The sequence below is a fragment of the Capsicum annuum genome, chromosome 6 (genome assembly GCF_002878395.1).
Source record: "Capsicum annuum cultivar UCD-10X-F1 chromosome 6, UCD10Xv1.1, whole genome shotgun sequence".
NCBI classification, from domain to species: Eukaryota; Viridiplantae; Streptophyta; class Magnoliopsida; order Solanales; family Solanaceae; genus Capsicum; species Capsicum annuum.
The window spans coordinates 35,397,853-35,423,876 of NC_061116.1; the positions used below are offsets into that span (position 1 = coordinate 35,397,853).

The 26,024-nt window shown below is 35.2% G+C and overlaps 1 protein-coding gene across 5 annotated transcripts; it reads left to right on the top strand.

Moving 5' to 3' along the window:
• The first annotated feature begins 451 nt into the window (after positions 1–451).
• Positions 452–12,239, top strand: LOC107873461 (phosphomethylpyrimidine synthase, chloroplastic). 5 transcript variants are annotated; one of them, XR_007057019.1, is made up of 7 exons: positions 514–671; positions 4,239–4,560; positions 5,272–5,399; positions 6,198–7,024; positions 7,525–8,207; positions 8,676–8,778; positions 11,693–12,239. XR_007057019.1 is itself a non-coding variant. In XM_016720321.2 (6 exons), the coding sequence occupies exons 2-5, from the start codon at positions 4,253–4,255 to the stop codon at positions 8,203–8,205; spliced, it is 1,944 nt and encodes a 647-aa protein (XP_016575807.1). In that variant the 5' UTR covers positions 452–671; positions 4,239–4,252; the 3' UTR covers positions 8,206–8,207; positions 8,676–8,872. The 5 variants fall into 5 exon arrangements, 3 of the variants coding, with proteins under 3 accessions (XP_016575807.1, XP_047270681.1, XP_016575808.1); XR_007057018.1 differs by lacking the exon at positions 11,693–12,239 and adding an exon at positions 8,933–11,017; XM_016720321.2 differs by lacking the exon at positions 11,693–12,239 and having other exon boundaries at positions 452–671; positions 8,676–8,872.
• The last annotated feature ends 13,785 nt before the right edge of the window (positions 12,240–26,024 follow it).

Genomic DNA, 26,024 nt, shown 5'->3' on the forward strand with positions numbered 1-26,024 from the left:
GCTCTTGAGGCAGTGATTTGAAACTAATTTTCTACAGTGATTTGAAACTAATTTTCTACAGTAATTCATCAATATAGTCTTTAACTTGCCATTAATTGATATTTATGTTTTCTTCCATCAATATAGTCTTTAACTTGCCATTAATTGATATTTATGTTTTCTTACTTTGAATATGCATAAGTAAATATTTAAATTTGTATAAAATTGAATAAGTAAAAACGCATATCCTACTTGACATTTACGTGCCAATTCGTGTGAGATTGTCATGTCCTTACTTGTACACACTCTACACTTAAAATTAAACCGCATAAATGCTAGTTGAGACCAAATTAAAAAATATATTTATGTAATGCCTTAAGGTATTTCGACCGGGGTATTATGGTACAATCATATAAACAAAAATATCTAGGAGAAAATATATAGAAAAAATATCTAACAGGACGTGGGGAACAAATGAGTAAGCCAGGTAAGCTCTAGCAATCTAGCTTATTAGTTTTGACTGTTTGAGTGACTGGAAAATGTCCCTATAAATTAGCACTAGTAACAGATATTGGTCATATCGTCACTGATATTTCTCTCTCCCAAAAAAGAAACTCATTTCAATTTTCATCATTTTGCTTGTGTTCACAGATAAGGCAGACAGACACAGAGCTCTAATTCATTTGCTTAAGGTTCATTTTTCTCTCTCCAATTTTTTGATTTAATTAATTATTTTATGCTACGTTGTTCTGACTCTTAAAAAATATTTTACTCATGTCTAATTTTCGAAAAGAAGAAAGCATTTCTGAAAGATCTCCTAGAAAATGTATAGGATCTTTTAAAATTAACGCATTTTGAAAGATCTACACATGTGCACGGGCGGTGTGAAGTAGAGCTGCGACTTTTATTCTATTGAACCTCCCTTCCACTGAAAATTATATTACTATTTATATATATGGTAAAAATTATTTTTTATATATATGAATACTGCATGTTGAATTCCTTCGACTTTTTGGTGTATTTATGTAAAAATTCTGATTCGCCAATATATATAGATTCTTTCAACATAGAGCTAATGTATAGATTCTTTCATGCATGCCTTTTTTAATCCTTTTGGAGTTCACTACAAAGAAAACCAAACTTCTTTGCAAAATTATTCATAGCTAACATAATTTTTTTTAATCCATCGTTAGATAGGATTAGCTATAGATTTTTCTGTTTAGCTAGAGTATTTCTGTATGTGGTTAATTCGTATGTTTTGTTTAGTTGTGAAATAGTCATTCAACATAAGAATTTTTTAGGCAAAAGTAAAAAAAATCTATCTTTTGTGTTTTAAAATCGCTAAACTTATGGATGGTTATTCAGAAAATAAATTTGATTGAAATGTCCATTAAGCAAAAAGCCAAGTAGGCATGCCAAATCAGCTGACAGGTGCTTTTCATGCCAGGCAATAGGGCTTGGCTGTTGTTCAAATTTCAGCCTTTGATATGTTTTTCTGCCTCTTCGATAGTAGCTTGTTTAGCCAAACTTTTAAAATTAACTTATTTTGAAAAAGTTTTGTTTAAAAAAGTACTCCCTTCGTTTAAAAAATAATGATCTATGATTTGACATAAAATTTAAAACAATAAAGAAATTTTTGAATCTCGTGGCCTTAAATTAAAATATTGTCAAAAAAAGAGAAAAGGGTCATTCTTTTTTAAACGGATTAAAAAAGAAAGTAGGTTGTTCATTTTGAAACGTAAGGAGTAGTACTTTTCATGTGATGCGGAAAGTTAGGTTGAGATGGTTTGGACATGTGATGAGGAGAGACACGAATGCCCCAGTTCGTAGGTGTGAGAAACTAGCTTTGAATGGTTTTAGATGGGGTAGGGGTAGGCCGAAAAAATACTAGAGAGGTGATTAAACGTGACATGGAACAGTTACAGTTTACTGAAGACATGACCCTAAATAGGAAGGTATGGAAGACAAGAATTAGGTCGGTGCTTGTGGGTTGGTCGTAGCCAGTAGTTAGGAGAGTTTTGGGGTAGCCGGGCTGGTAATCTTAGGGCTATGTCCATAGGTTGGAGTTGCTAGTAGGAGGGTATGGGGGTGGGGGTGCCTTTGGTTTGTTAGTGCAGGGTATTACTTTGTGAGTGTTTTATTTCTGTTATTCCATCTTGTTTCATGCTTTATTACGAATTTATTTACTATTCTTTGTCTTGAGCCGGGGTCTATTGGAAACAACCTTTCTACTCCTCTAAAAGTAGTGATATAAACTGCGTACATTTTATCTCCCCAAACCCACTATGTGGGAATATATTGGGTTTGGTGTTGTAGGAAGTAGTACTTTTGATCAGAAATAATTTGTGTTTGGTCGATAAATTTAAAAGTTCTTTTTGACCAAATTTTTTAAAAATATTTTAAAGTGTATATTTCTCAAAGTGCTTTCTAAGAAAGTATTTTTGGAAGTTCTAGCTTTGGTGGACAGAATTACCGTATATCTATTGACAGTGAGAGGTGACAAATATTCTTTAGATTTAGTCGAAGTGCACGAAAGTTGATTCGGACATCACGGTTATAAAAAAAAATATTTTTGAAAAAAAAAGTTCTTTTTTTTTAGCTTCTACTATTCATAGAAACACTGGGTGAGTTTGGTATGATGGAAAATATTTTTGAAAAATGTTTTCTATTTTCGCTTATTTGGTTGTAATGAAATGTTGGGGAAAATATTTTCCACAACAACTTATTTTCCTCAATTTGATGCAAAATGACTTCCCTCATGAGTCAAAGGAAGTCATTTTCCAGAAATTGAGAAATGTGACTTATGACTCTACCTCCACCCCTCTTCCCCACCTCAACAACACTCATATTCACATGACTCAAAAAATTCGCATTTCTAAAAAGTTTACATTACTCGAAAATATTTTTCACTCTGCTTTGCTTCAATTTTTCACTGCTTGAAATAAAAAATAGTGAAGCCCGGATTTTTTTTCATTTTCAATGTTCGTTGAATGTATTGTTATTTTCGTATTCATAGAGGAAGACTTATCTATGTTACTTTTGTTAATTGCATATTTAATCTTGTCATCGATGTAACTTGTTTCACGAGGTTGAATAAGCTTATCGTTCCATTATATTTCTATTGATTGTAGTATCTTGATATTATCCTGGAAATATGTTGAAAAGTGTCTCCTATACTTCTTAATTAATAGTTGCTTAAATTTAGTAATTGTAGTACTTTAATATTCGATATTGATATTATTTGTTATGCTTAAATTATTTTTTACAAATTGTTGGGTTGTTAAAGGCACTGATATACTAGTTAATAGTTAGTAGTATTTTCTAAAAAATATTTTTTTACTCACCAATCAAACACTAGAAAATATTTTTCTAAAAAATATACTCACTCACCCCGAATACCATAAAATATTTTTCGAAAAATATTTTCCACATACCAATCAAACATGAGAAAATAAGTAAAAAATCAACCTATTTTTCAGGAAAACATTTTCCATGGAAAATAACCAAACACAGCTTGCGTGATTTTTTTAAAATTAACACTTTTGGCCTCCCAAAAGATTGGCCAAACAGGCTTATAGCCTGGTGACCAGTTACCTCGTACGCTGTAGAATGATTGAATTGTGTGTAAAAATGATTGGTTCAGTTGAGCCCGTTAATTATATATTGCACCTGCCTCTAATACTTGGAATGATCTTCCAAACACAGTCAATAAATTAGAATATCATTGTTCAAGCATAGCCTTTGTGTTGACGATCAATATACTGTTACCTTGAAACTAGAATGTCACCGTTGAATGTGCCCAAATCTAGTACTCCCTGCCTCCCCTTTTATGTTGTGATGTTTGACTTGATATGAAGTTTAAGTTAAACACTTTTGAAGTTGTTCAAAATATGTCATGACATTTATGTAGCTATAAAATCATGTAAACTAAAAAATCATCTAAAGATAAAATGAGAAATTTAAAAGTAAATTGTTTTGCGAAAGTAGAAAAGTGCCTTTTTCCCCGGAACAAACAAAAGTAGGGAGTGAATATTTAACCTAAAGAAAGTACATTTTGCTATAACTTATGATCTAGCTACGAATTCTGAAGTCTCCCAGATTCTTTTCGCATTTTGGTTTATGATATTCAACTGGTAGAATCACTCACTTTTTGCTGTATCATTACAAGCATGACTTGTTAAATATGTTTTATCATTCTGCTTATATATCAATGAATTTATAGTACTAAACTTGTGACAGAATTGCTTTGATATCCTCAGACAGGGATAGAAAGATGACGTCTGTCCAAACTGCTTTGACATCACTCCTGTGCAAGAATGTGAACCATCATCCACAAGTAAACTTTCCAAACAGTTCCTTCTTGCCAAGGTTCGAGTTGACGGGGCAAGTTGCTGTTATGAGGAGAAGGGAGACATGTTTCAATTATATTTCAAGCCCGAGAGCAACACTAACCTTTGATCCTCCCAGTACTAGTAACAACGAGAAGACAAAGCCAAAGCACACGGTTGATCCTAATGCTCCTGATTTCCTGCCACTTCCATCATTTGAAGAATGCTTCCCAAAAAGCTCCAAAGAATACAGGTCTGCCTTCTGTCTTCACTTATTTAGATCTTCGAGATAACACTATTTATTGAGGATTCAGTACGTGGAATCTGTAACAATATTATACTATCGAGACTTCTCTTTGATATCTTGAGTGAAGTGGTTAAGCGTTCAAAATATTTCTTCAGAAACAGTGTTGTATAGAACTTGGCGGCTTGCCTTATTCTCAAGGATAATGTATAAACATTGACAGTGTGAACATTTTTTGTTCAATCAGCGGTGTAAGAAAACACAACAATATTATACTATTGAGACTTCTCTTTGATATCTTGAGTGAAGTGGCTAAGCGTTCAAAATATTTCTTCAGAAACAATGTTGTATAGAACTTGGGGGCTTGCCTTATTCTTAAGAATAATGTATATACATTGGCAGTGTGAAAATTTTTTGCGCAATCAGTGGTTTAAGAGAACACTTTTGTAGCAGGTAAACTGCCTTATGTTTCAGGTGAAGTATAACACTTCACGTGAACATGAGCCATAAGTTAAAATGTTTAAAATGATTTATATTCTTGGTACAAAAGAAATTATGTTGAAAATTTTATCTTGTAAATCTTTTTAATTCTATGACAGTGAGATCAAATAACTTTGTGATGTAGAAATTCACAGCACAAATGCAGTACACATTCTTTAGTGCAAAATTTTAAGCTCATTGGGTCGCAAAATATTTATTAGCTGAATTTTCAATTTGCAGTGAAGTTATGCATGAAGAAACAGGTCATGTGCTCAAAGTCCCATTTCGACGTATCCATCTTTCCGGGGATGAACCACATTTCGACACTTACGATACCAGTGGTCCTCAGAGTGTAAACCCGGGTGTTGGTATGCCTATTAGCTTTCTCCCTTGTACCTTTTGATGATAACATCTTAACCAAGGATGAATACAGATTTTTCAGTAATATTTTAGATAAATGTTACTGGTAAGTGGTATCTACTTAATTTGTTGATTTTCTTTGATATTTTCAATACCTCATTCACTTAATCAAAAAGGTTAAATGAATTATATGTTATTCCCATTGATAGATCAGCTTATTTTGGTCATTCTCAGCTGTCTATTTGCAATTGTTGGAAGTTGAATTATCTGTTCTTGATTTTTCATCCATATTTCTTCATTTTTTCTTCTTTTAAAATAATCCGGAGAATTATTAGCTCTTAAAAGATCCATATAGGTGATATCAACTAATTGGAATTAAGTTTTACTCATGTATGTATATGTACTTTAAGTCCAATATTCGCCTTAGTCTTGTTAGGGATTTATATGCGAGTGGAAAATATAAAATAAACTCCTAGTGCTGTAGAATTTAATCCTTTTAAACATTGGAAAATTAGTTTAAATGGGGGACGTAGATAGTGAAGATTCATGTAGTCAACCCAAACTAATATGAGATTGATGGGTAGTAGTTGTTCTTTTGTATTATTAGCTCTCCACATTTTTTTTTCTTTTCACCTGTTCGCGTCTTGTGTATATTCTTTTCACTCTTCTCAAGACAACCTTTTGAGTGAAAGGCTTTTGAACTTTAAGTCAATGAAACATTAAGCTAAATGTCTTGCTTTGTGATTTTTATGTTACGATTTAGGGCATAATCTTTTTGTATACATAATGATTATGCATCTAAATAGGACTTCCTAAGCTGCGCAAGGAGTGGATTAACAGGAGGGAGAAGTTAGGAGGACCAAGGTACACTCAAATGTTCTATGCTAAGCAGGGAATCATAACTGAGGAAATGGCATACTGCGCTGCCCGAGAAAAAATGGATCCAGAGTTTGTGAGGTCAGAAGTTGCTCGGGGCCGTGCGATCATCCCTTCAAACAAGAAGCACCCCGAGTTGGAGCCTATGATAGTAGGAAGAAAGTTCTTAGTGAAAGTCAATGCCAACATCGGAAACTCTGCTGTTGTAAGCTCAATTGAAGAAGAAGTTCACAAGCTTCAATGGGCAACAATGTGGGGTGCAGATACTATTATGGATCTGTCTACTGGTCGTCACATCCACGAGACTCGTGAGTGGATCTTGCGTAATTCTGCTGTACCAGTAGGCACTGTGCCAATTTACCAAGCACTGGAAAAGGTAAACGGCATTGCTGAGAATCTGAGTTGGGAAGTTTTCAGAGAGACGTTAATTGAACAAGCTGAGCAGGGTGTTGATTACTTCACAATTCATGCCGGAGTCCTTCTTAGGTACATCCCACTGACCGCAAAACGGATGACCGGGATCGTTTCTCGTGGAGGCTCCATTCATGCAAAGTGGTGCTTAGCTTATCACAAGGAGAATTTTGCTTATGAACATTGGGATGAGATACTTGACATCTGTAATCAGTACGATATATCGTTATCAATTGGTGATGGACTGAGACCTGGTTCAATTTATGATGCAAATGACACCGCTCAGTTTGCTGAGCTCTTGACTCAAGGGGAGCTGACTCGCCGAGCTTGGGAAAAGGATGTACAGGTAAAAATATGCAGTTTGCTAATTGCTACATCCTTTTAATTGCTGAAGCATAGAGTTTTTGTTCCATCTTAAGTGTGTATATCTAAAATCTACTTAATAAACCATCTCTTCTTTTGTTGCTGGACAAGAAAATTCTTCAGAACAATATCTTAGTTCTCATGAAGCGTGACACAACTTTCCGTGTGCTTTTCATCACTTTCAAATTTCAAGGTGCGCTAGACTGTAAAGCTAGCCTATCTATTTGATTCTAGAGCGCAGTGTCGTGCACCTCTCCGTTCTGCTCCCCATTAGATTTATATTCTTTTTCCTATTTATTTCCTTAAAATCTCAAGTTGTGCATAGTTTGAGAGTGTGTTGTTTCAGAAGTAGAAAGCATATAGAATCGAAAATCATGACTTGATTAGCCTCTAATTTTCTGACCATTTCTTCAACTGTATATCAATTTTGAGATAACTTGCTAATTGGTAACACTTTATTGACAAAAATGTGTTTGCTTTCAGGTTATGAACGAAGGGCCCGGGCACGTTCCAATGCATAAAATTCCCGAGAACATGCAAAAACAGCTCGAGTGGTGCAATGAAGCACCATTTTACACTCTTGGACCATTGACAACTGATATAGCTCCCGGATATGATCATATCACCTCAGCCATTGGTGCAGCCAATATAGGAGCACTTGGGACTGCACTTCTGTGTTATGTCACTCCAAAAGAGCATCTTGGTCTGCCTAATCGTGATGATGTGAAGGCGGGGGTAATAGCATATAAGATAGCTGCTCATGCAGCTGATCTTGCCAAAGGTCACCCACTTTCCCAAGCTTGGGATAATGCACTAAGCAAGGCACGATTTGAGTTCAGATGGATGGACCAATTCGCTTTGTCATTGGACCCTGTCACTGCAATGTCCTTCCATGATGAAACTTTACCAGCCGATGGTGCTAAAGTTGCACATTTCTGCTCTATGTGTGGGCCTAAGTTTTGTTCTATGAAAATAACTGAAGATATAAGGAAGTATGCTGAAAATCATGGTTATGGAAGTGCTGAGGAAGCCATTCAGCGTGGCATGGATGCTATGAGTGCAGAGTTTCAAGCTGCTAAAAAAACCATTAGTGGGGAACAACATGGTGAGGTTGGCGGTGAGATCTACTTGCCAGAAAATTATATCAACTCCTTGAAGATCTAAAGGTGAGTGTTGCATTCTTCAAGTCCTTCAAAGTTAAAAATATGTTTTATCCAAGAAATGATTACCTCGGTTCCCTGCAACACAACTCTACCAATATTTGTGTTCCTCCTTAACTTCCGAAAGAGTTAATCCTCCATTTCATATTAAATGGCGTTGTTTGAGCAGAAATGGAGTTTAAGAAAGAATGACCGACTTTTGACTACCAAAAGTATACCTTTAGAGTTTCAGTGTTACACGTACCATGATATTTCTATGACTATAAAAGTAGGTATGTTATTATGAAGTGGGAATGTAGAAGTTAAAGAGTTTCCAAAATATAGAAAGGTGTTGTGTTTTAAACGAACTAAAGAGGAAAGAGTGTTATATACAGTCAAGGAAAGGTTTACATCAGTTACCTTGCAATATAATGCAGAAACTTCACGTTTTCTTCCTTTAGCTCCTATCACTTACCTTAAAGAATACAATTTCAGGAATATATAAAGTTCGGAAGCTGGCTCAGAGCTTTCTGAAGTGATCACAACTACATTGGCCAGTCAAGGAGGAGGTAGTAGGAGCTTCATTATCAAGTGTTAGGTAAGTATCTAGTTTGGTATGTCAAATAAATCGAGACAACAGCCTTGTTCAAAGAAACTCCGGTTAGTAATAAGAAATGGTGTACTTTCTTTTATTCAGTCTCTCATATCTTCATTTTATTGACACGAGAAAGCACCGGGGGTGTCTGTGTCAGCTTCAAATCGATGACTGATCAGGCTGAGAAAGTCCCTTTGAACCTGAACAGGATAATTCCTGCGTAGGGAGTGTGCAATTTTCTTTTGTTGCTTGCATAGGGATGGAGATTCTCCCATGGTTCAAAATTCAGGCTGATCCTGTCCTGTGCCAGGACCAGTTTATTCACCATCTCTTCAAGACACCATCTTGTATTTTTTTCTGGTCCCACCCGTTGTCCTGTACCATATTGAGGCTTGACTAAATATGGATTCGCACAGAGAAGTCCCACATCGGGGAGTATACCGTTTCCTAACAAAGGTAATTCTATAACCAGTAAGGCTCGAATTCGAGACCTTTGATTAAGGATGAAGGAGTACTTACCTCTCTACTACAACCATTGTTGGTAAGACAAAATTTGGATGCCTCTGAGAAGCGACTGGCTACTTTATATTTGACCAACTTTCTCCTGGTTGGACAAACATGATATCAAACAAAAATGTTTAATACACAATAAGTAAAAAGGTAAATTACGTTGGACGCTCTCAAATATACCGACTCAATTGCAAATACACCTCATATAGTAGGAGCCTTTGGTGTAACTTACCTAAATAAAAGATAAAGTGCACTTAAAGATCAATCGGGAAAGTCCTTGCAGTAGTATTGAAATTCAAATCACGAACCAGCTACCACTAGCAATGTTAATAGAACAGAATTGTGGATCTAGAGTCAACGGATTCTGGTTCAGGATAAGTGTCTTGCTATATGTATATACTTCATTTTTAGAGAAAAGTATTGAAAACAACTCCAATCTTGGTGAGGATTATTATTCAAGTCACTGAACTATGACTCTAGTATTAAAAACATCCCTACACTTCATTAAATGAATTTAAAAGCGCCTCCATTTTACCATATCTAACAACATATGTTTACTCAAGATTGAGCTAGCCTTGTCTGATGTATTATTTATATGGGATCCACACAGATATTTAAAGCAACAACAACAAAAAAGACATTTCGTAAATAAACCCAGTACATTTAAAATCCACACAGATATTTAAAGCAACAACAACAAAAAAGACATTTCGTAAATAAACCCAGTACATTTAAAATCCACACAGATATTTAAAGCAACAACAACAAAAAAGACATTTCATAAATAAACCCAGTACATTTAAAATCCACATAGGTATTTTTCCCTCACATCTCTAGAACTCCTTTCCTCCCTTCATAACTCTCAAATTTCCCAACAGAATCCTTTGATTTCTCTTTCCATAATTGAAGGGTTTTAGATTAAGTATCATAGAGAAAAGTGTTGATAATAATCCCCATTCACTTTGATTTGTTATTTATTTAGTGCGGATGATTCTTATTAAATTTCTTTTTGTCATCGCCGTCCAACCATGGAACTCTTAACAACGTCGAAAATCCACATTTTCGAAATATAGTCATCAAAACAATTGAAACTTAAGAAATTTAACAATTAAATAAGATGGTTAAAAAAAGTTTTGAGTTCAAATTTGGGGTGTATTTTAATGGAGAAAAACTTAATATGAAGAAGAGCGATTATGGTAGCAGTTGCGGTGGGCTGAAAATAGAAGGGGAAAGTTAAAAATAGTTTTTTAACCGTTTAATATTTATGTGGCTTATTTTTACGCAGCTCATGCCTCCATAGGAGTTTAAGACCATATGCTAAGCCACGTGGCATCTTAGGGGCGTATTTTATGGCAAGTAATAATTCATGTCAAATTTATGGGTGTTTGCAATACTTCACTCTCATTTTAACGTGCATTCATATACATTTCTCGAGCCAAAAGCAAACACACCGCTAATATAGTGGAAATTCTACAAGATACAAGGGGTGTCAATGTAGGAGTGTTTGGTGTAATTCGCCCTAAATAAAAAAGTAAAAATTACAAAAAAAAAAAACAACTGTTATGATATTGATGTATACCAGTTGTAGTGAATGTCTATCAAGATCTAGCAGGATTTGAAGTGTCTATCTTTTACTCAAAAACTAGGAGTAAATTTCCTCTATAAATAGAAGAGCTTCCTTCATTGTAAATCATCGCTCAAGAGAAATAACAATTACTCTCCTCTCTCTTTACTCTTGTTCTTCTTTACTTTACTTTTCATAACACGTTATCAGCACTAGACTCTACCGTCTCAAATTTGAAGGCTAAAATATTATTTTTCTTCCCTTTTTCATATGGCTAACAGTCTTACGAAGTGTGAGTTCATTGTCCTTCAAAGTTCGGGCAAGAACTATATTTCATCGGTGTTGGATGCTGAATTCCACTTAGATGCTATAGGTCTTGGAGACACTATAAAGAAAGAAAATACAACATCTAGTCAAAATTGTGCTAAGACCATGATTTTCTTGCGTCATCATCTTGAGAAAATTCTAAAAATTGAATACCTTAATACTAAGCCACTCGTATTGTGGAATAGCCTAAAAGAAAGGTTTGAAAACTTAAAGATGGTCATCCTTCCTAAAACATGATATGAATGGATGCATCTGAGGTTTTAAGACTATAAGTCTGTTCATGAGTATAATTCTGCGATGTTTAGAATTTCTTCTCAATTAAACTTTGTGGAGAGACTGTCAATGATGACGATATGATGGAAAAGACACTCTCCACTTTTCATGCCTCGAATTTGCTCTTACAACAATAATATCGAGAGAAAGGTTTCAAAAAGTATACTGAACTGAGTTCTTATCTTCTCGTGATTGAACAAAATAATGATTTGTTGATGAAAAATCATGAGAATCAATCTACAGGATCTGTACCATTCCCTGAGGTGATACGGGATGAATGACCATCTTATTTTTTGATGACATCTTTGGAGGTCAACACATAGAGGCTCAAGACTTGGTCACCTTGAGGATACGAGAACATGCATGGAGGACCCATTTTGAGCTTACCATACATCAAGTCCGTGAGTGGAAGATTGCTTGGAGCATTGAAGACTGAGGACTCATGACTTTGGACACTTTATGGCTCACAGTTTTTGAGTCATCTTCATTGAGGACATTTTATTCACTTCACTTTGCCCAAAATGCACTGCATGGCCGCCCTTATTATTAAGGGTAGTGTAGTTATTTTATCTCCTTTTGTAATATAAATAGGAGATTTTAGGTCTTCTCTTATTAGTTGTTTAATGATGAAAGCATGTGACGTTGAAAATCCTCTCTCTTGAGAGTAGACCACCTTAGTGTAGTTCTTAGTTAAGGCTTGGATTAGCCATTGTAGTTTAGGACTTGGAAAAGCCAATATTATTTTTTGCTAATAGATCTTGAGATGAGTTGATTCTCTTGGCGGTTACCGTAAGAGTGTGGTGTTGTTGTTACATTCATTAGGGGTTTTTGAGTTTAATATACTCTTTAGTTCCTAATCTTTGTAATAATCTATGTCTCATTATCTATCTTTACCTTTTTTGCAATTGTGTTAGTCTGTGGATCTTGTAATTGTTTGTTCTTGTTGAATTCGAATCGTGTGTTCATTGTGTTCACCTTTTTCTTGTTGTATTGTTGCTGTTTTGGTGTTAAAACACCTTGTAAACTCGTGATACTTGTGTTGTTGTTGTTGGCCAAAACTAGCACTCAAAGGAGTCCTCAGGTTGCTCTCAATTTGCGAACTATTTTGTGTAGTTTTATGCCTTTCGTGGTCTTTCTTGTATCATTTGGTATCAGAGCCATCATTCATTTCGTTTTCACGAGATTAATCTTGGGCTTGGTAACTTGAAAATTAAAAAAAAAGTATTAGAAAATTGATAAATCAAAAAGAAGCGAATCTGTCCATTTTTGTGTCTTGGCCGAAATTGTGTTGTTGTAGTTGTCTTGGCTGAGTTTGAGTATAAATCTAGGTGTACTTTTACTACTTTTGTTGTTTTTTTTGTGTTAGATTCTTTCTTCACTAACACCATTGAGTCAAGATCCAAGTTGAGCTTGAACGATTCTTGTTGGTATTGTTGTTGCGGTTTCAAACTTGAACATTGTTGGTGTATTTTGGGGTTGTTGTTGTGGACTTAAATTTGAAGATATGGTTTGAACTCATGTTGTTGGTATTTTGTTATGGGTTTTAAGTTTGAAAAAGGTGTTGTTGGTTCTTGAAGCTGGTGTTGTTCTAGACCAATATTCATGTATAGTTACAAGAAGACTCTTTAATAGTGTTGTTTGATCTAAACCCAAGTAGTGGGAAGAGAAGACCTTGTGTTTTTTTTGAAACTAGTCCCCAAAAATCTACCAAAAGGGAAGGGAGACAAATGATCTACCAAAAAGACTAGTTACCAAAAGAAAGAAAGACCACTTTCCTAAGTGTCCAAAAGAGGAAAGATCCACCAACCCTTCAAAAATGTGTCTTGCCTAAAAGGTGTAAGACAAGTCAAACCTTTTTGAAAGGTGAAAAGGGCTCCCATCTTGTTGTTTTCTTCTCCAAGGGTGGGTAAACCACTTCAAGAATCGAAATTCAAACCAAAATTTCAAAGTTGGGGAAAATAAGAACCTTTCAAAAATTGCAACCAATCCTAGACTGCCATATCACCATATTCTGTACAATACTAAAACTTTTGGCTTAAATCTAGAATTCTTAGTTTCTTGTTGTTGATTCTTAGTTTCATTTTGTTGATGTTATACTAATTGACAACTAGTAAATACCTACTAAGTTGTAAATTAGATTTTGAATACGTTTCTTCGTGTTAGCGTTATTTATGTGCTTTTCACATTTTTAACTCGTAGTAACTTCTTTATTTCAAGTTCGTAAGTAAATTTTATTTTTGTGTCTTGAGTCGATCAAACAAGAATCCATTTCGGCTGCCAAGTAGAATTGACATCCTACTGACTACCGAAGTATAAGCAACTTTCAATATTCGCCGCTCCAATTGTGAGAATCACATAGGTAAGTGTATACGAGTGTTGGTGAGGAGCTTTTACTACTAATCTTATTTGTTCATTATGTAGGTACAAAAGTGATATAAGGGAAACATGTCTTTGATAGCTGGGGATTATTGTGACTACGATATGGGAGACTATGATAGCCTTTTTATGGCTACGAAGTTGAGAGAGATTGCGGAGGCTATAAAAATAGCCATGATTAAAACTTGGGCAGATTTGAGAGTTATGATTTTGAGGGAGAAAATGAGGTGAATGAAGTGCCTAGTGCTTATAGTGAATTTGGAGATGATGTAGGACCTCGTGATGGATCTTATAATGACAATGGGGCATGTGAGAAGTCTTACACTTCTCACTCCAAACCTAGATTTGGTATTAGGTATAACCCTTTCGTTCGCAAAGTTTATGAGAGGTATGATGAGAATACACATGAGGAGTGTGAAGATTCATATTCTCCACCTTGTAGTACTTCTTATCAAGGTCGATATAGTGTGAATGGTTATACTAGCTCTAGTAGAGGTTGTCCAACAAGAAGAAGAGGGTATGTATCTCCAAAACTGAGGGGTACTTGTGTGCCTTACAGTGTTGATTCGAGAAGGAGTGTATACTCTAGAAAGGTGACCATTTGTGGGATACTGGGCTGGCTCGTTATGTTAAATGATAGGTATTATAGAAACTACATCCTTCCATCCATGGTTGACTACTTGGGGTTGTTTTGCGAGCCTGTACTTGTTCCATACTTCTTGGACGGGATTAAGGTTTCCAAGAGGGTCAAAGTTGTCTTCTCCCAATTTGAATACCATGAGGAGGTGTGGTGCGATATTCTTCCATTGACATACGGTCATGTAATCTTAGGTGCCGATTGGTTTGCACAACATAGAGTTTCAAATGTGCAAAATTGTCCTAATATTGTAAGAGACCGGTGGGGAAATCACCTCGTAACATATATGCTGCCCAAGCCGAAAAGAGAAGTGAATATTTACTCCAATCCGAATGCTTATGGGAGACAAAAGATTAAGATGAGTAAGGGTGTGCAAGGTGGTGATCCAAGAGAGAAAAAGAAAGAGGTTGTGTGGAGCGAAGTGAGGGGATTGACACCAAACTGAGCTAACATTGTTTGTCCTTCTATTTCTAAGGACATTTATGTAGGTACCGACATGGCAAGTGAAGGAGAGTAATGCCGAAGGGAAGTTGTTGCCTAAAATTATGGAGGATCTTCATAACATGGCAAAGAAGAGTCGACTTAAGAACTTCAAGGTAAAATAGCTAACTCTTACACATTTGTGCATCTGAATGATAATTGTGTGGCTAGTAGCCTATTGAGTGTGAGTAGTAGCTTAATTACTTATGATTCTAATGATTCTTTGCCTCTTGTTGATGAGTACATTTTGTGAGTGTAGATACACTAGTTGATCCTATTGATGACCAAATTGAATCTTTTAGTAAGATCAATTTATGTCCACCTAGTGTTGAAGCCTATATGTTGAACGAAAGTACATCAGCTTGTGTAATTGGTGTTGATCAGATTATTTGTGAAAATTATCCACCACTTGAGTATGTTTATGATGTTATTAATAGAACTCAAGTGAATGAAGTACCTGAACATGTTGGTCAACAGAAAGGGAGTAAACCCGAGAGCTATTATTAGGACACTCTTGTGCTTGAAATCTCTTCGAAACTTGATATTGATCTTTTAGAGAGTGATGAATGTGTTTGTTTCGAATTTTCCCTTGAAATTGATCATGCTCTCTTTAGGTATAATGTTTTGTTTGAAGGTGATATGAACACTCCTAATAGACTTAGTGGTGAAAATAACGGTATAGCTTGCCTTGGAAGCTATAGCACATACATTAACCCACTATGGTGTGACAACATTCCTCCTAAATATGAAAATCTCTTCTTGAAAGATGAGAGTACTCTTAAGGGCAAAAAATGTATGGTCTTGGAAACTACTTCTCCTTTTTCTTTGTGTGACTTTATTGTTGAGAGTACTTATGGTGATGATTGGAAAACTAGTAGTGAGTACACACATGAGGAAAACTTAGTAGAAGCCGACTTGAGTGACACCTTTTTCTACTCTCTATTTGCTTTAGATGACATGTATGCTATTGTAGAGAGTATGTCATTTAGTTTGGGTGGAGACCACGGGAAAAGAGAGTGTTGTATAGACCCGTGTCTATGGCTACTCTTCCTGTTTGACCCCAGTGCCAAATGTAGAAATGGTGATGTTGGTGCACCCGACTTGTTGCTTGGTCTCCATGACAAGCAAAGTGTCACTCTTGGCGAATCCCATAACCAAATCCTTCGTACATCTTTCATTGAGTTTTTAATATTTCGTTCAAAGGATCCTTGGTTATATTACAAATATGTGCAACCTTGGCATGTTGAGAAGATTTTTTGTGCTAACCCTAACCCTCATGCCATGATGAGTTTGTATTTGTTTGTCCTCTCTTCGGTTTTGTAAGGTTTGGATTCGAGGTCGAATCCTTTTCAATAAGGGAATGATGATACATGACGAATGACCATCCTATCTTTTGATGACTTCTTTGGAGGCCAACACATAGAGGCTCAAGACTTGGTCACCTCAAGGATACGAGAACATGAATGGAGGTCCCGTTTGAGCCTACCATTGAGCCTACCATACATCAAGGCCGTGACTGGAAGATTGCTTGGAGCATTGAAGACTTGAGGACTCACGACTTTGGATACTTAATGGCTCACAGTTTTGGAGTCATCTTCATTGAGGACATTTGGGTCACTTCACTTTGCCCAAAATGCACTCTATGGCCGCCCCTATCATTAAGGGTAGTGTAGTCATTTTGCCTTCTTTTATAATATACTATAAATAGGACATTTTAGATCTTCTCTTACTAATTGTTTAATGATAAAAGTATGAGACGTTGAAAATCCTCTCTCTTGAGAGTAGACCACCTTAGTGTAGTTCTTAGTTAGGGCTTGGATTAGCCATTATAGTTTAGGGCTTGGAAAAGCCAATATTGTTCTTTGCTTGGAAACGGTGGATCTTGAGGTGAGTTGATTCCCTTGGCGATCACCGAAAGAGTGTGGTGTTGTTGTTACATTCATTAGGGGTTTTTGAGTTTAATATACTCTTTAGTTCCTAATCTTTGTAATAATCTATGTCTCACTATCTATCTTTACCTTTCTTGTAATTGTGTTAGTGTTTGTATCTTGTAATCATTTGTTCTTATTGAATACGAATCTTGTGTTCACTATGTTCATCTTGTTCTTATTGTATTGTTTCTATTTTGGTGTTAAAACACCTCGTAAACTCATGATACTTGTGTTGTTTTTGTTGGCCGAAACTAGCACTCAAAGGGGTCGTCGGGTTGCTCTCAATTTGTGGACTGTTTTGTGTAGTTTTGTGCTTTCCGTGGTCTTTCTTGTATCACTGAGGTGAATGATGTGCATGCTCACCATGATAGGTGTGGAAAAGGTCGCGGCCCTGGACGTGGTCGTGATCATGAAGACCAAGAAAGAAATTCTGTTTCGGTGTTAATCATTCATTGAATAAAAAGAGAAAAAATGAGAAACGTGAAGCAATTACTTGTTTCCGATGTGGTGGAAAAGGACACTATTCACGTGACTGTCATGCTTTCAAGCACTTGGTTGATCTTTATCAAGCATCACTAAAGAGAAAGAGATTGTTGACATCACATGCTTGGATGTAGCAGATTTTTTTAAGCACCCTGAAGGAAAGATTGATCACTTGATTGGTGATGGTTCCGTAAACATGGAAGAATGAATGATTTTTAATTTTTTTTATTGTTGATAAGAGTTCGTGAATAAAAATCATGTAAAAGTAGTTGTTTGCATGAGTATTAGTTTTTGATTAGTATTAATCAGTTTAATTATATTATTATTGTTTATTATTTAATTGAATTTCATTTCAATTTTGTCATTATTTATTGAAAAAGAAAAAAGAATAAAGAACGATACATTAATGAATTAAATGGCAGGCGCTGCAAAAGAAAAAAAAATTGAAAAATATTGATTGTTGGCTCGATGTGCCAAGCTGCTTCCATTTTTTTTTAAGTTATTATTATTACTATAGTCTCTATGAAAAAGAAACGTTACTGCTAATTATTAAACTACTGCATTCCTTATGAAGCTTAATATAATAATATTATATTGTTTACATGTTCTGACCAAAAGATACTACAAATACATTTTTTCCCTTTTTTTTAATTATTGAAAAATAAAATGCTAAGCTAAGCTTAGCACGTACTAATTGGACATTTTTTTAATTGCTTAGAAAAGTATGATTAACAATTTCTTATAGTATAAATTTTCACTTTCTACAAAGATTTTCTATGTATTTTATTTGGTGTATGTCATTTTATTTGAAGATATGGATAATTTTCAAAGTAAGCTGTTCAATTGTGAAGATATTTGTTTGCTTAATTTTGGCACTACACATACAATATTCAAACACGAGAAATATTTCTCTCATCTAAGCATGGGATAGATTAATGTTACTACAATTTCTAGTAGTGCTAATTTGATTGAAGGCTTCGGAAAAACAATTATAATCTTGCCCAAGGGAACTAAACTCATCATAAATAATGCTATATTTTCTCTTAAGTCTCGGAGAAACTTGATGAGTTTTAAAGATATCCATGAAAATGGTTATCATATCAAGAAAATTGATGAGATGAATCTTGAATATCTTGGTATCACCAAGAATGTCTCTGGGTAGACATGTGTTATAGAAAAGTTCCCTGCTTTATCTTCTGGCCTGTATTGGACAAAGATTTGTTCAATTGAGGCACATTCTATAGTAAACCGGAAGTTTACTAATTCCAATACTTTCGTAATTGGCATGATCGTCCAGAACATCCTGGATCTATAATGATGAGACGAATCTTAGAGAATTCAAATGGGCATCCATTAAAGAATTGGATGGTTCTTTCTTATGGTGAATTTTCATGCAATGCTTGTTATCAAAGCAAGCTAATTATGAGGCCATCGCCAATAAAAGTTGGGATTGAGTCTCCCGCATTCTTGGAATGCATACATAGGGACATTTGTAGACCTATTAACCCACCTAGTGGGTCGTTTAGATACTTTATGGTCCTAATAGATGCTTCTTCTAGATGATCTCATATGTGCCTATTATCATCTCGCAACTTGGATTTGCAAAATTTTTGGCACAAATAATATGATTACGGGCACAGTTTTTTGATAATTAAATTAAGTCTATTCTCCTTGATAATGCTGCAGAATTTTCATCTCAAGCATTTAATGACTATTGCTTATCGATTGGGATAAAAGTGGAACATCCTGTACCCCATGTTCACACTCAAAATGGCCTTGCCGAGTCATTAATTAAATGTCTGCAGTTGATAGCAAGACCATTGCTTATAAAACCTATGTTGCCTACTTCTGTTTGGGGTCATGCAATTTTGTATGCTGCATCACTTGTTCATCTTAGACCAATAAATTATCATAAATTTTCTCCATTGCAATTGATTTTGAGTCACGAGCCTAATATATCTCATCTGAGAATTTTTGGGTGCGGTGTATATGTGCCTATAACACCACCAAATCACACTAAGATGGGCCCCCCAAAGAAGGTTAGGAATTTATGTTGGGTTTGAATCACCTTCCATTATTCGCTATTTTGAAACATTAACGGGAGATATGTTCACTGCTTGATTTGCAGATTGTCAGTTTGATGAGATAGTTTTTCCAAAATTAGGGGGAGAAGATAGTGATACTAAAAGAGAAATTTTGTGAAAATATCCATCACTATCTCATCTTGATCCACGTGCTTTTATTTGTGAGAAAGAAGTACAAAATATTATTCATCTGCAGAAAATAGCAAATCAAATGCCAGATGCATTTACAGATTTGAAAAGGATCACCAAATCATATATTACTGCAGAGAATGTCCCAATTCGAATTGATTTCCCTAAAGGACCATCCACTAGTGTCATAGCTAATGAATCTAACACACTCTTGAAGCGTGGTAGACCATTAGGTTCTAAGAATCAAAATTCTAGAAAAATAAAAATAAATGGTCAAGATGACATTACGAAAGATCCCCATATGGAAGTTCAAGATTTGAACAATGTTGATATTCCTGAAGGAATTAATGAGCCTGAGACTTAAGAAAATGAGGAACTATCCATAAATTTAAGTGATGTTAAAACTAATTTGAATCGATCTGAAATAGTAGAGTATTATGTATTTACATATAATGTTGCAACAAAAATCATGCAAGATAGTGAGGATCTTGAACCTCAATCTGTCACAAAATATTGATAAAGAAATAACTGGCCAAAATGGCAAGAAGTAATTCAATCTGAATTGAATTCATTTGTCAAACGTGAAGTTTTTGGACTTATAGCTCAAACACCTAATAGTTTTAAGCCTTTTTTCTATAAATGGGTCTTTGTGCTGAACAGAAATGAGAAAAATGAAATACAAAGGTATAAGACACACCTTGTTGTACAAGGAATTTCACAATGACCTGGTGTTGATTATGTCGAGATATATTCACAAGTTATGAATGCAATAAAATTGCATTATCTTATTAGTTTCACTGTCCATGAGAGACTTGAAATGCATTTGATGGATGTGGTAACAACCTATCTATATGGATCACTGGATAATGAGATATACATGAAAATTTTTAAAGGATTTAAAACGCTGAAAGCATATAGTTCAAAGCCTCGGGAAATGTATTTCATTAGATTGCAAAGATTATTGTATGGTTTGAAGCAATTTGGACGCATGTGGTATAACCGTCTTAGTGGATATTTATCTAAGGAAGGTTATACAAATGATCAAATTTTCCCACATGTTTTTATAAGGAAAACAACGTCGTAGTTTGTTATACTTGCTGTCTATGTCGATGACATAAACCTTATTAGAACTCCAATAGAACTTTAAAAGTCAATTGATTACCTAAAGAAAGAATTTGATAAGAAAGATCTCGAAAAGACAAAATTATGCCTCAGTTTGCAAGTTGAGCATTTGACAAATGGTATTTTTATCCATCAATCTTCCTACATAGATTAGGTGTTGAAAAGATTCTATATGGATGGAGCATATCCATTAAGTACTCCAATGGTTGTTCAATCAGTTGATGTGAATAAGGACCCATTCTGACCTCAAGAAAAAAATGAAAAACTCCTGGGTCCTGAAATACTATATCTTAGAGCAATTGGTGCACTACTGTATCTTTCAATTACTACAAGTCCTGATATAGACTTTTCAGTTAATTTGTTAGAAAGGTATAGTTCTGCTTCTACTAGGAGACATTGGAATGGGATCAAACACATATTACGGTATCTAAAAGGGACCACCGATACGAGCCTATTTTATTCTAAAGATTGGAGTCCCAATCTTGTTGGTTATGCTGATGCTGGGTACTTCCATATCTTGGAGATCAACAAAGCAATCTATCGTAGCCACTGAGATTATAGTTATTCATAAAGTAAGCTGAGAGTATGTGTGGTTGAGCTCCACAATACATCTCATTTGAGAAAAATATGACTTGAAATATGACAAAGTACCCACAATTTTATATGAAGATAATGCAGCATGCATAACACAACTTAAGAGAGGACTCATAAAAGGAGATAGAACGAAGCACATTTCGCCAATGCTCTTCTATACATATTAGATCCAAAAGAATGGTGACATTAACATAAAATAGATTCGTTCAAGTGACAATGTGGCTGATTTATTCACCAAGTCTCTTCCAACTGCAACTTTCAAGAAGATGGTGCACAAGATCGAAATGCAAAGATTCTAGGATGTTCTTTTAGCGGGAGTTAATACGCGCTGTACTCTTTTTCCCTTACGAGATTTTGTCCCACTGGGTTTTCCTTGTAAGGTTTTTAATGAGGTAGCCTATATGCGTATTATTAGACATTCAAGGGGGAGTGTTATGATATTGATGTATATCAGTTGTAGTGAATGTCTATCAAAATCTATCAAGATCTAGTTGACATCTATCAGGATTTAAAGTATCTATCTTTTACATAAAAACTAGGAGTAAATTTTCCCTATAAATAGAAGGGCTTCCTTCGTTGTAAATCATCCCTCAAGAGAAATAACAATTACTCTCTCTTTTGTCTCTCTACTTTTGTTCTTCTCTGCTTTACTTTTCATAAAATAACTTTACTTTTTTTTACTACACAATTTCTCAAATCTCCAAACTAATTACAAGTATCCCATATTTACAATTTCTCTCTATATAATCTATATACATAACTTTACCTTTCCTTTTTCATGCTTTTATTTCCTTAGAACCTGCCTACAATCAAGGACCTCAGTTTTTGAATTTTTGAATTTACTGTTATTCTCAAATCCTTATTTCTAGTTCATAAAATTTCTACAAAAAATAACTTTAAACCCTACCTAAAACTACCTCTTCCCCTTTTCTCACCCCACCTCTAATCAACCGCTATGACTGATGTGTGAGTCAATAAATTCACCAACGTTTTACTACTATTACATTTAGGCATTGTAAAAATTATTTTTTTGAAAAATTGACATTGTTGCTACAAGAAAAACTGTGAAGATGGAAGAAAGAACAATTATAGGATAAAGGTCACCCTCCAAGGTTAAATCAAGTGTAACACGGATTTGAAGTTAGTGGATTCTCTTGATCTATTTTCTAAAGGCTGTTGAAAGTTAGTGGATTTCCTTAGAGGTAATGCAGAATTAGAGTTAGTTCAAGTGGATTCTCTTGATCCGTTTTAGTGGATTCTCTTGATCCGTTTTCTAAGGTTGGTTATGTATATGAGCTCATATATTTTAAATTTGTTATGTATATGTGGTGAAACAAGCACTGATGGGTTGTTTATTCAGAATGTATACATTACAAAATTATGTATATGTTATGCGTATAGTGTTATTCATTAAGTTGGGGGTGTTGATCAGTGTAGATTTTACCACTCATTTTCACTCACCATTCATGCACATTATCATGTTTTGAATGAATAAATGAGACATAATTATGATTGAATACACTAATATCCCATTTTGCAGGCACATTGTTGATGAGAAGGAAAGATGCAGATTGGAGCTAAAAAGGATCAAAAGGAAGAAAAGAAGTGCAGCTGAAGACCTGGAGCAGACACAACCTCAGTTACCGCGGTCGCAATCTGAGGGCCGTGATCGCAGTCAGTCAAGAAGGTCAACCAATCCTGAACGTGTGGCTTTGATCGCGGTCGCGATCGTTGCAATCGCCATTTTTGATAACGCTCAACTTACACGTCAATTTAAGTGCAAGGCGGTTATCATCAGTATATTTACCCTAATTTGGAGTCGGCTTTGAATCTTCGAGGAATAATGTGAGTGGCGACTAAATTAGTCTGAAATAATAGATACTAGATAAATTCAGATTAATAGTACAAAAAGATAAAAATAGGGGTTTTGAAAGGTATCACACTTAATATTTCTTTTTGAATTTTTTGGGTACAAATTCGGGGCTATGAATGCTTAGATTCTAAACAATTAGGCACGGATCTTGAGATTATGCTTTCCTAGGGTCAAGATATGCATGGAGATATGATAATTCGATGCATGTTCTAACTGATGATGATGTGGTAGGCTAGGTTGTAATTCCTTGGGGCTAGTTTGTCAAAATAGCCTCAAGGATTTCACTCATTGACTCTTTCGAGTACCTAACGAGTGTGTCAAATAAAGTCACCCAATACCTCTATTAGGCATCTCTATTTATAGGATGATACCCAACGAATAGTCAACTTCACAATCACCCTTATGTCTAAGATAGTGAAAATTTTAAAAACTATGCCAACAATTGTCTGCTATTGCTTTGGTTTCCACATCCCTCTTTCAAGGATGATGTTGGTTCCTAAGATTCACCCAAACCATTCTTTCAAAGATGGATTGAGTTTTCAACAGCTTGGGATTTTCACCTACAAACCCATTTGAGTATTACGGATTTTCACCCTCAAATTCCAACCAATTTAATCAAGCAATAATAAAACCCATTAATCAACACATTAACATATGCACAAATATATCACAATCCACATGCAATTGTATCCTATTCTAGCATAATTCCAAGAGGAAAAACTAGCTACTCATAAGATAAATAAGTAAAGATTTTACCTAAAATATCCATTGATTTGATTTGAGAAAATCTAAGTGAATGTTACTTCAAACTATGAGATCCAACAAATCTTCAATGGCAGTTCACTAGTTCTTCACTTAGAAGTGACCCCAAAGTTTTCTTCACCCAAAATTTATACAATATTGTCTCCTAAAAAAATGGAGGCTATATCCCTAGAACAATGTTTTAAAATTGGGGAAAGATTGTAGAATGAATGATTAGAGTTTGAGTTTTCCTTTTTGTTAAATTGGGATCAGCTCCGTGCATTTACATTTCGACCCTTGGAGTGTATTTTTTTGATAAGCCGCGATCGCAGAGACTTCAATGCGTCTATGGTCAGAGCCACGTATTCGCGGTTTGTTGACCTTCTTGACTGACCATAATTGTGGCCCTCAGACCGCAACCACGGTAAATGAAGCTGCGTCTACTCCAGGTCTTCAGCTGCTTCTTTGCTTTCTTTTGATCCTTTTTAGCTCCAATCCACATCTTTCCATCTCATCAATAATGTGCCTGCAAAATGTGGGTATTAGTGCATTATATCACAATTATGTCTCACTTATTCATTCAAAACATGGTAATGTGCATGAATGTTGAGTGCAAATGATTGCTAAAATCACCACTCATCAACACCCCAACTTAAAGCTTTGCTTGTCCTCAAGCAACACTACCCTTTATCATGAGACATTACACTTTTATGCCATATTTTCACGTCTCAAAGATCACAATGACCTCAAGCTTAGTTACTACCACAAGTAGATCATTGCAGATGAGCTAAGATATTCTCACTACATCCCTCATCATAAAATGTAATATCTAAGGATGCACAATACTTTAAAGAGAAACAAAACAACAACAACCAATACTCTAAAAGTGACTCACTTTTGATCAAAACTAAGCTATACTCCATTTGCCTCATTTCTCGGAATATGACAAAATCACCTACCTTAACTCGTTCACATGCCTCCTCATAAGAAAGAAAATTACCTACCTCAACTCATTCACATGCCTCCTCATAAGAAAGAAAATTTCACACACTAAGCTGTCAAATATACAACAAGAAATTTAAGTGCCAAAACTCTCTCCCTCATAAAAAAACTCTCTGTGTCATACCATAAGCTTGCCACTATTTTCAATCGCCACTACAATGAAAGTAAATGGTTAAAGATCTTAAAGTATTTTTTGATCTTGTAATGTAGGTTCGGGTTAGGGTAGGATATCATTTGGGAACAACATGGCTACGCCATTCCTTGAACATCTACATCACACTATTTAATCCGCCTTTTTGACTATGGGCCACTCCTTTTTGATCTCTTCTCTTTTTACTTTTTGATTCCTTTGTTCACCCATTTTCTTCTGTTTTCTTTTTTTTTGCAATTTTCTTGCAATTCTTTTCTTTGTTTGACCCTGTATTTTTCTATTGATTTGTTTTCAATGCTTGGGCACTTAGGCATTTCACTTTCAACTTTGTGGCCCCACACTTACTTCTATCAATCTTTACTGCCCAACTTAGGCTTTTAGCCTCAAGTTGTACTTTTAAGTTTAAGGAGGGTATGATTCAAGAGAGGAATAAAAAGAATGGTTCATGACTTGTAATGAGTTTACAAAAGAAGGGTCCAAAGGCACAAAATGGGTTACTAGGAATTACATTTATGCATGGTAGGCTTTGAGAGACTAATGGGAAAAGTTCTAAATAACACAAGAATACAAGAGATGAATACAAATAGCTCACCACACATGGCATGCAAAATTCGCCAAGGAGGCTCAGTTGCTCCTCCTGTTAGAGACAAAATGGGAGTATATATCACCATTAACAAGTCAAACATTTGTCGAGTCACAAAAAAGAAAGATTATTGTTACAAGGTTGCTCACGTCCATGCCTTTAATTTTTGAATTTTTTTTTTGGATGGAGGGGGTTGTTTGTTTTGCATTTTCACCACACTCAATTTGCTAAATTACGGCTACAACCAAAGCTTTAGACTCACATTTAGGCTTGATATAGGCAAGCCAACCATATGGCTACTCAGAATTCGCTAATGGTGCACAATGGGATCCTAAATTTACAATGCCACAGGTACTCAGACTTCCCTTGCATTAAAATTTAGATGCCAT

Coding starts and splice junctions, on each gene's coding strand:
- LOC107873461 (XM_016720321.2), top strand. CDS start 4,253: ATGACGTCTGTCCAAACTGCTTTGACATCACTCCTGTGCAAGAATGTG. Junction 5,400..6,197: donor GAGTGTAAACCCGGGTGTTG/GTATGCCTATTA, acceptor GCATCTAAATAG/GACTTCCTAAGCTGCGCAAG. Junction 7,025..7,524: donor CTTGGGAAAAGGATGTACAG/GTAAAAATATGC, acceptor GTTTGCTTTCAG/GTTATGAACGAAGGGCCCGG.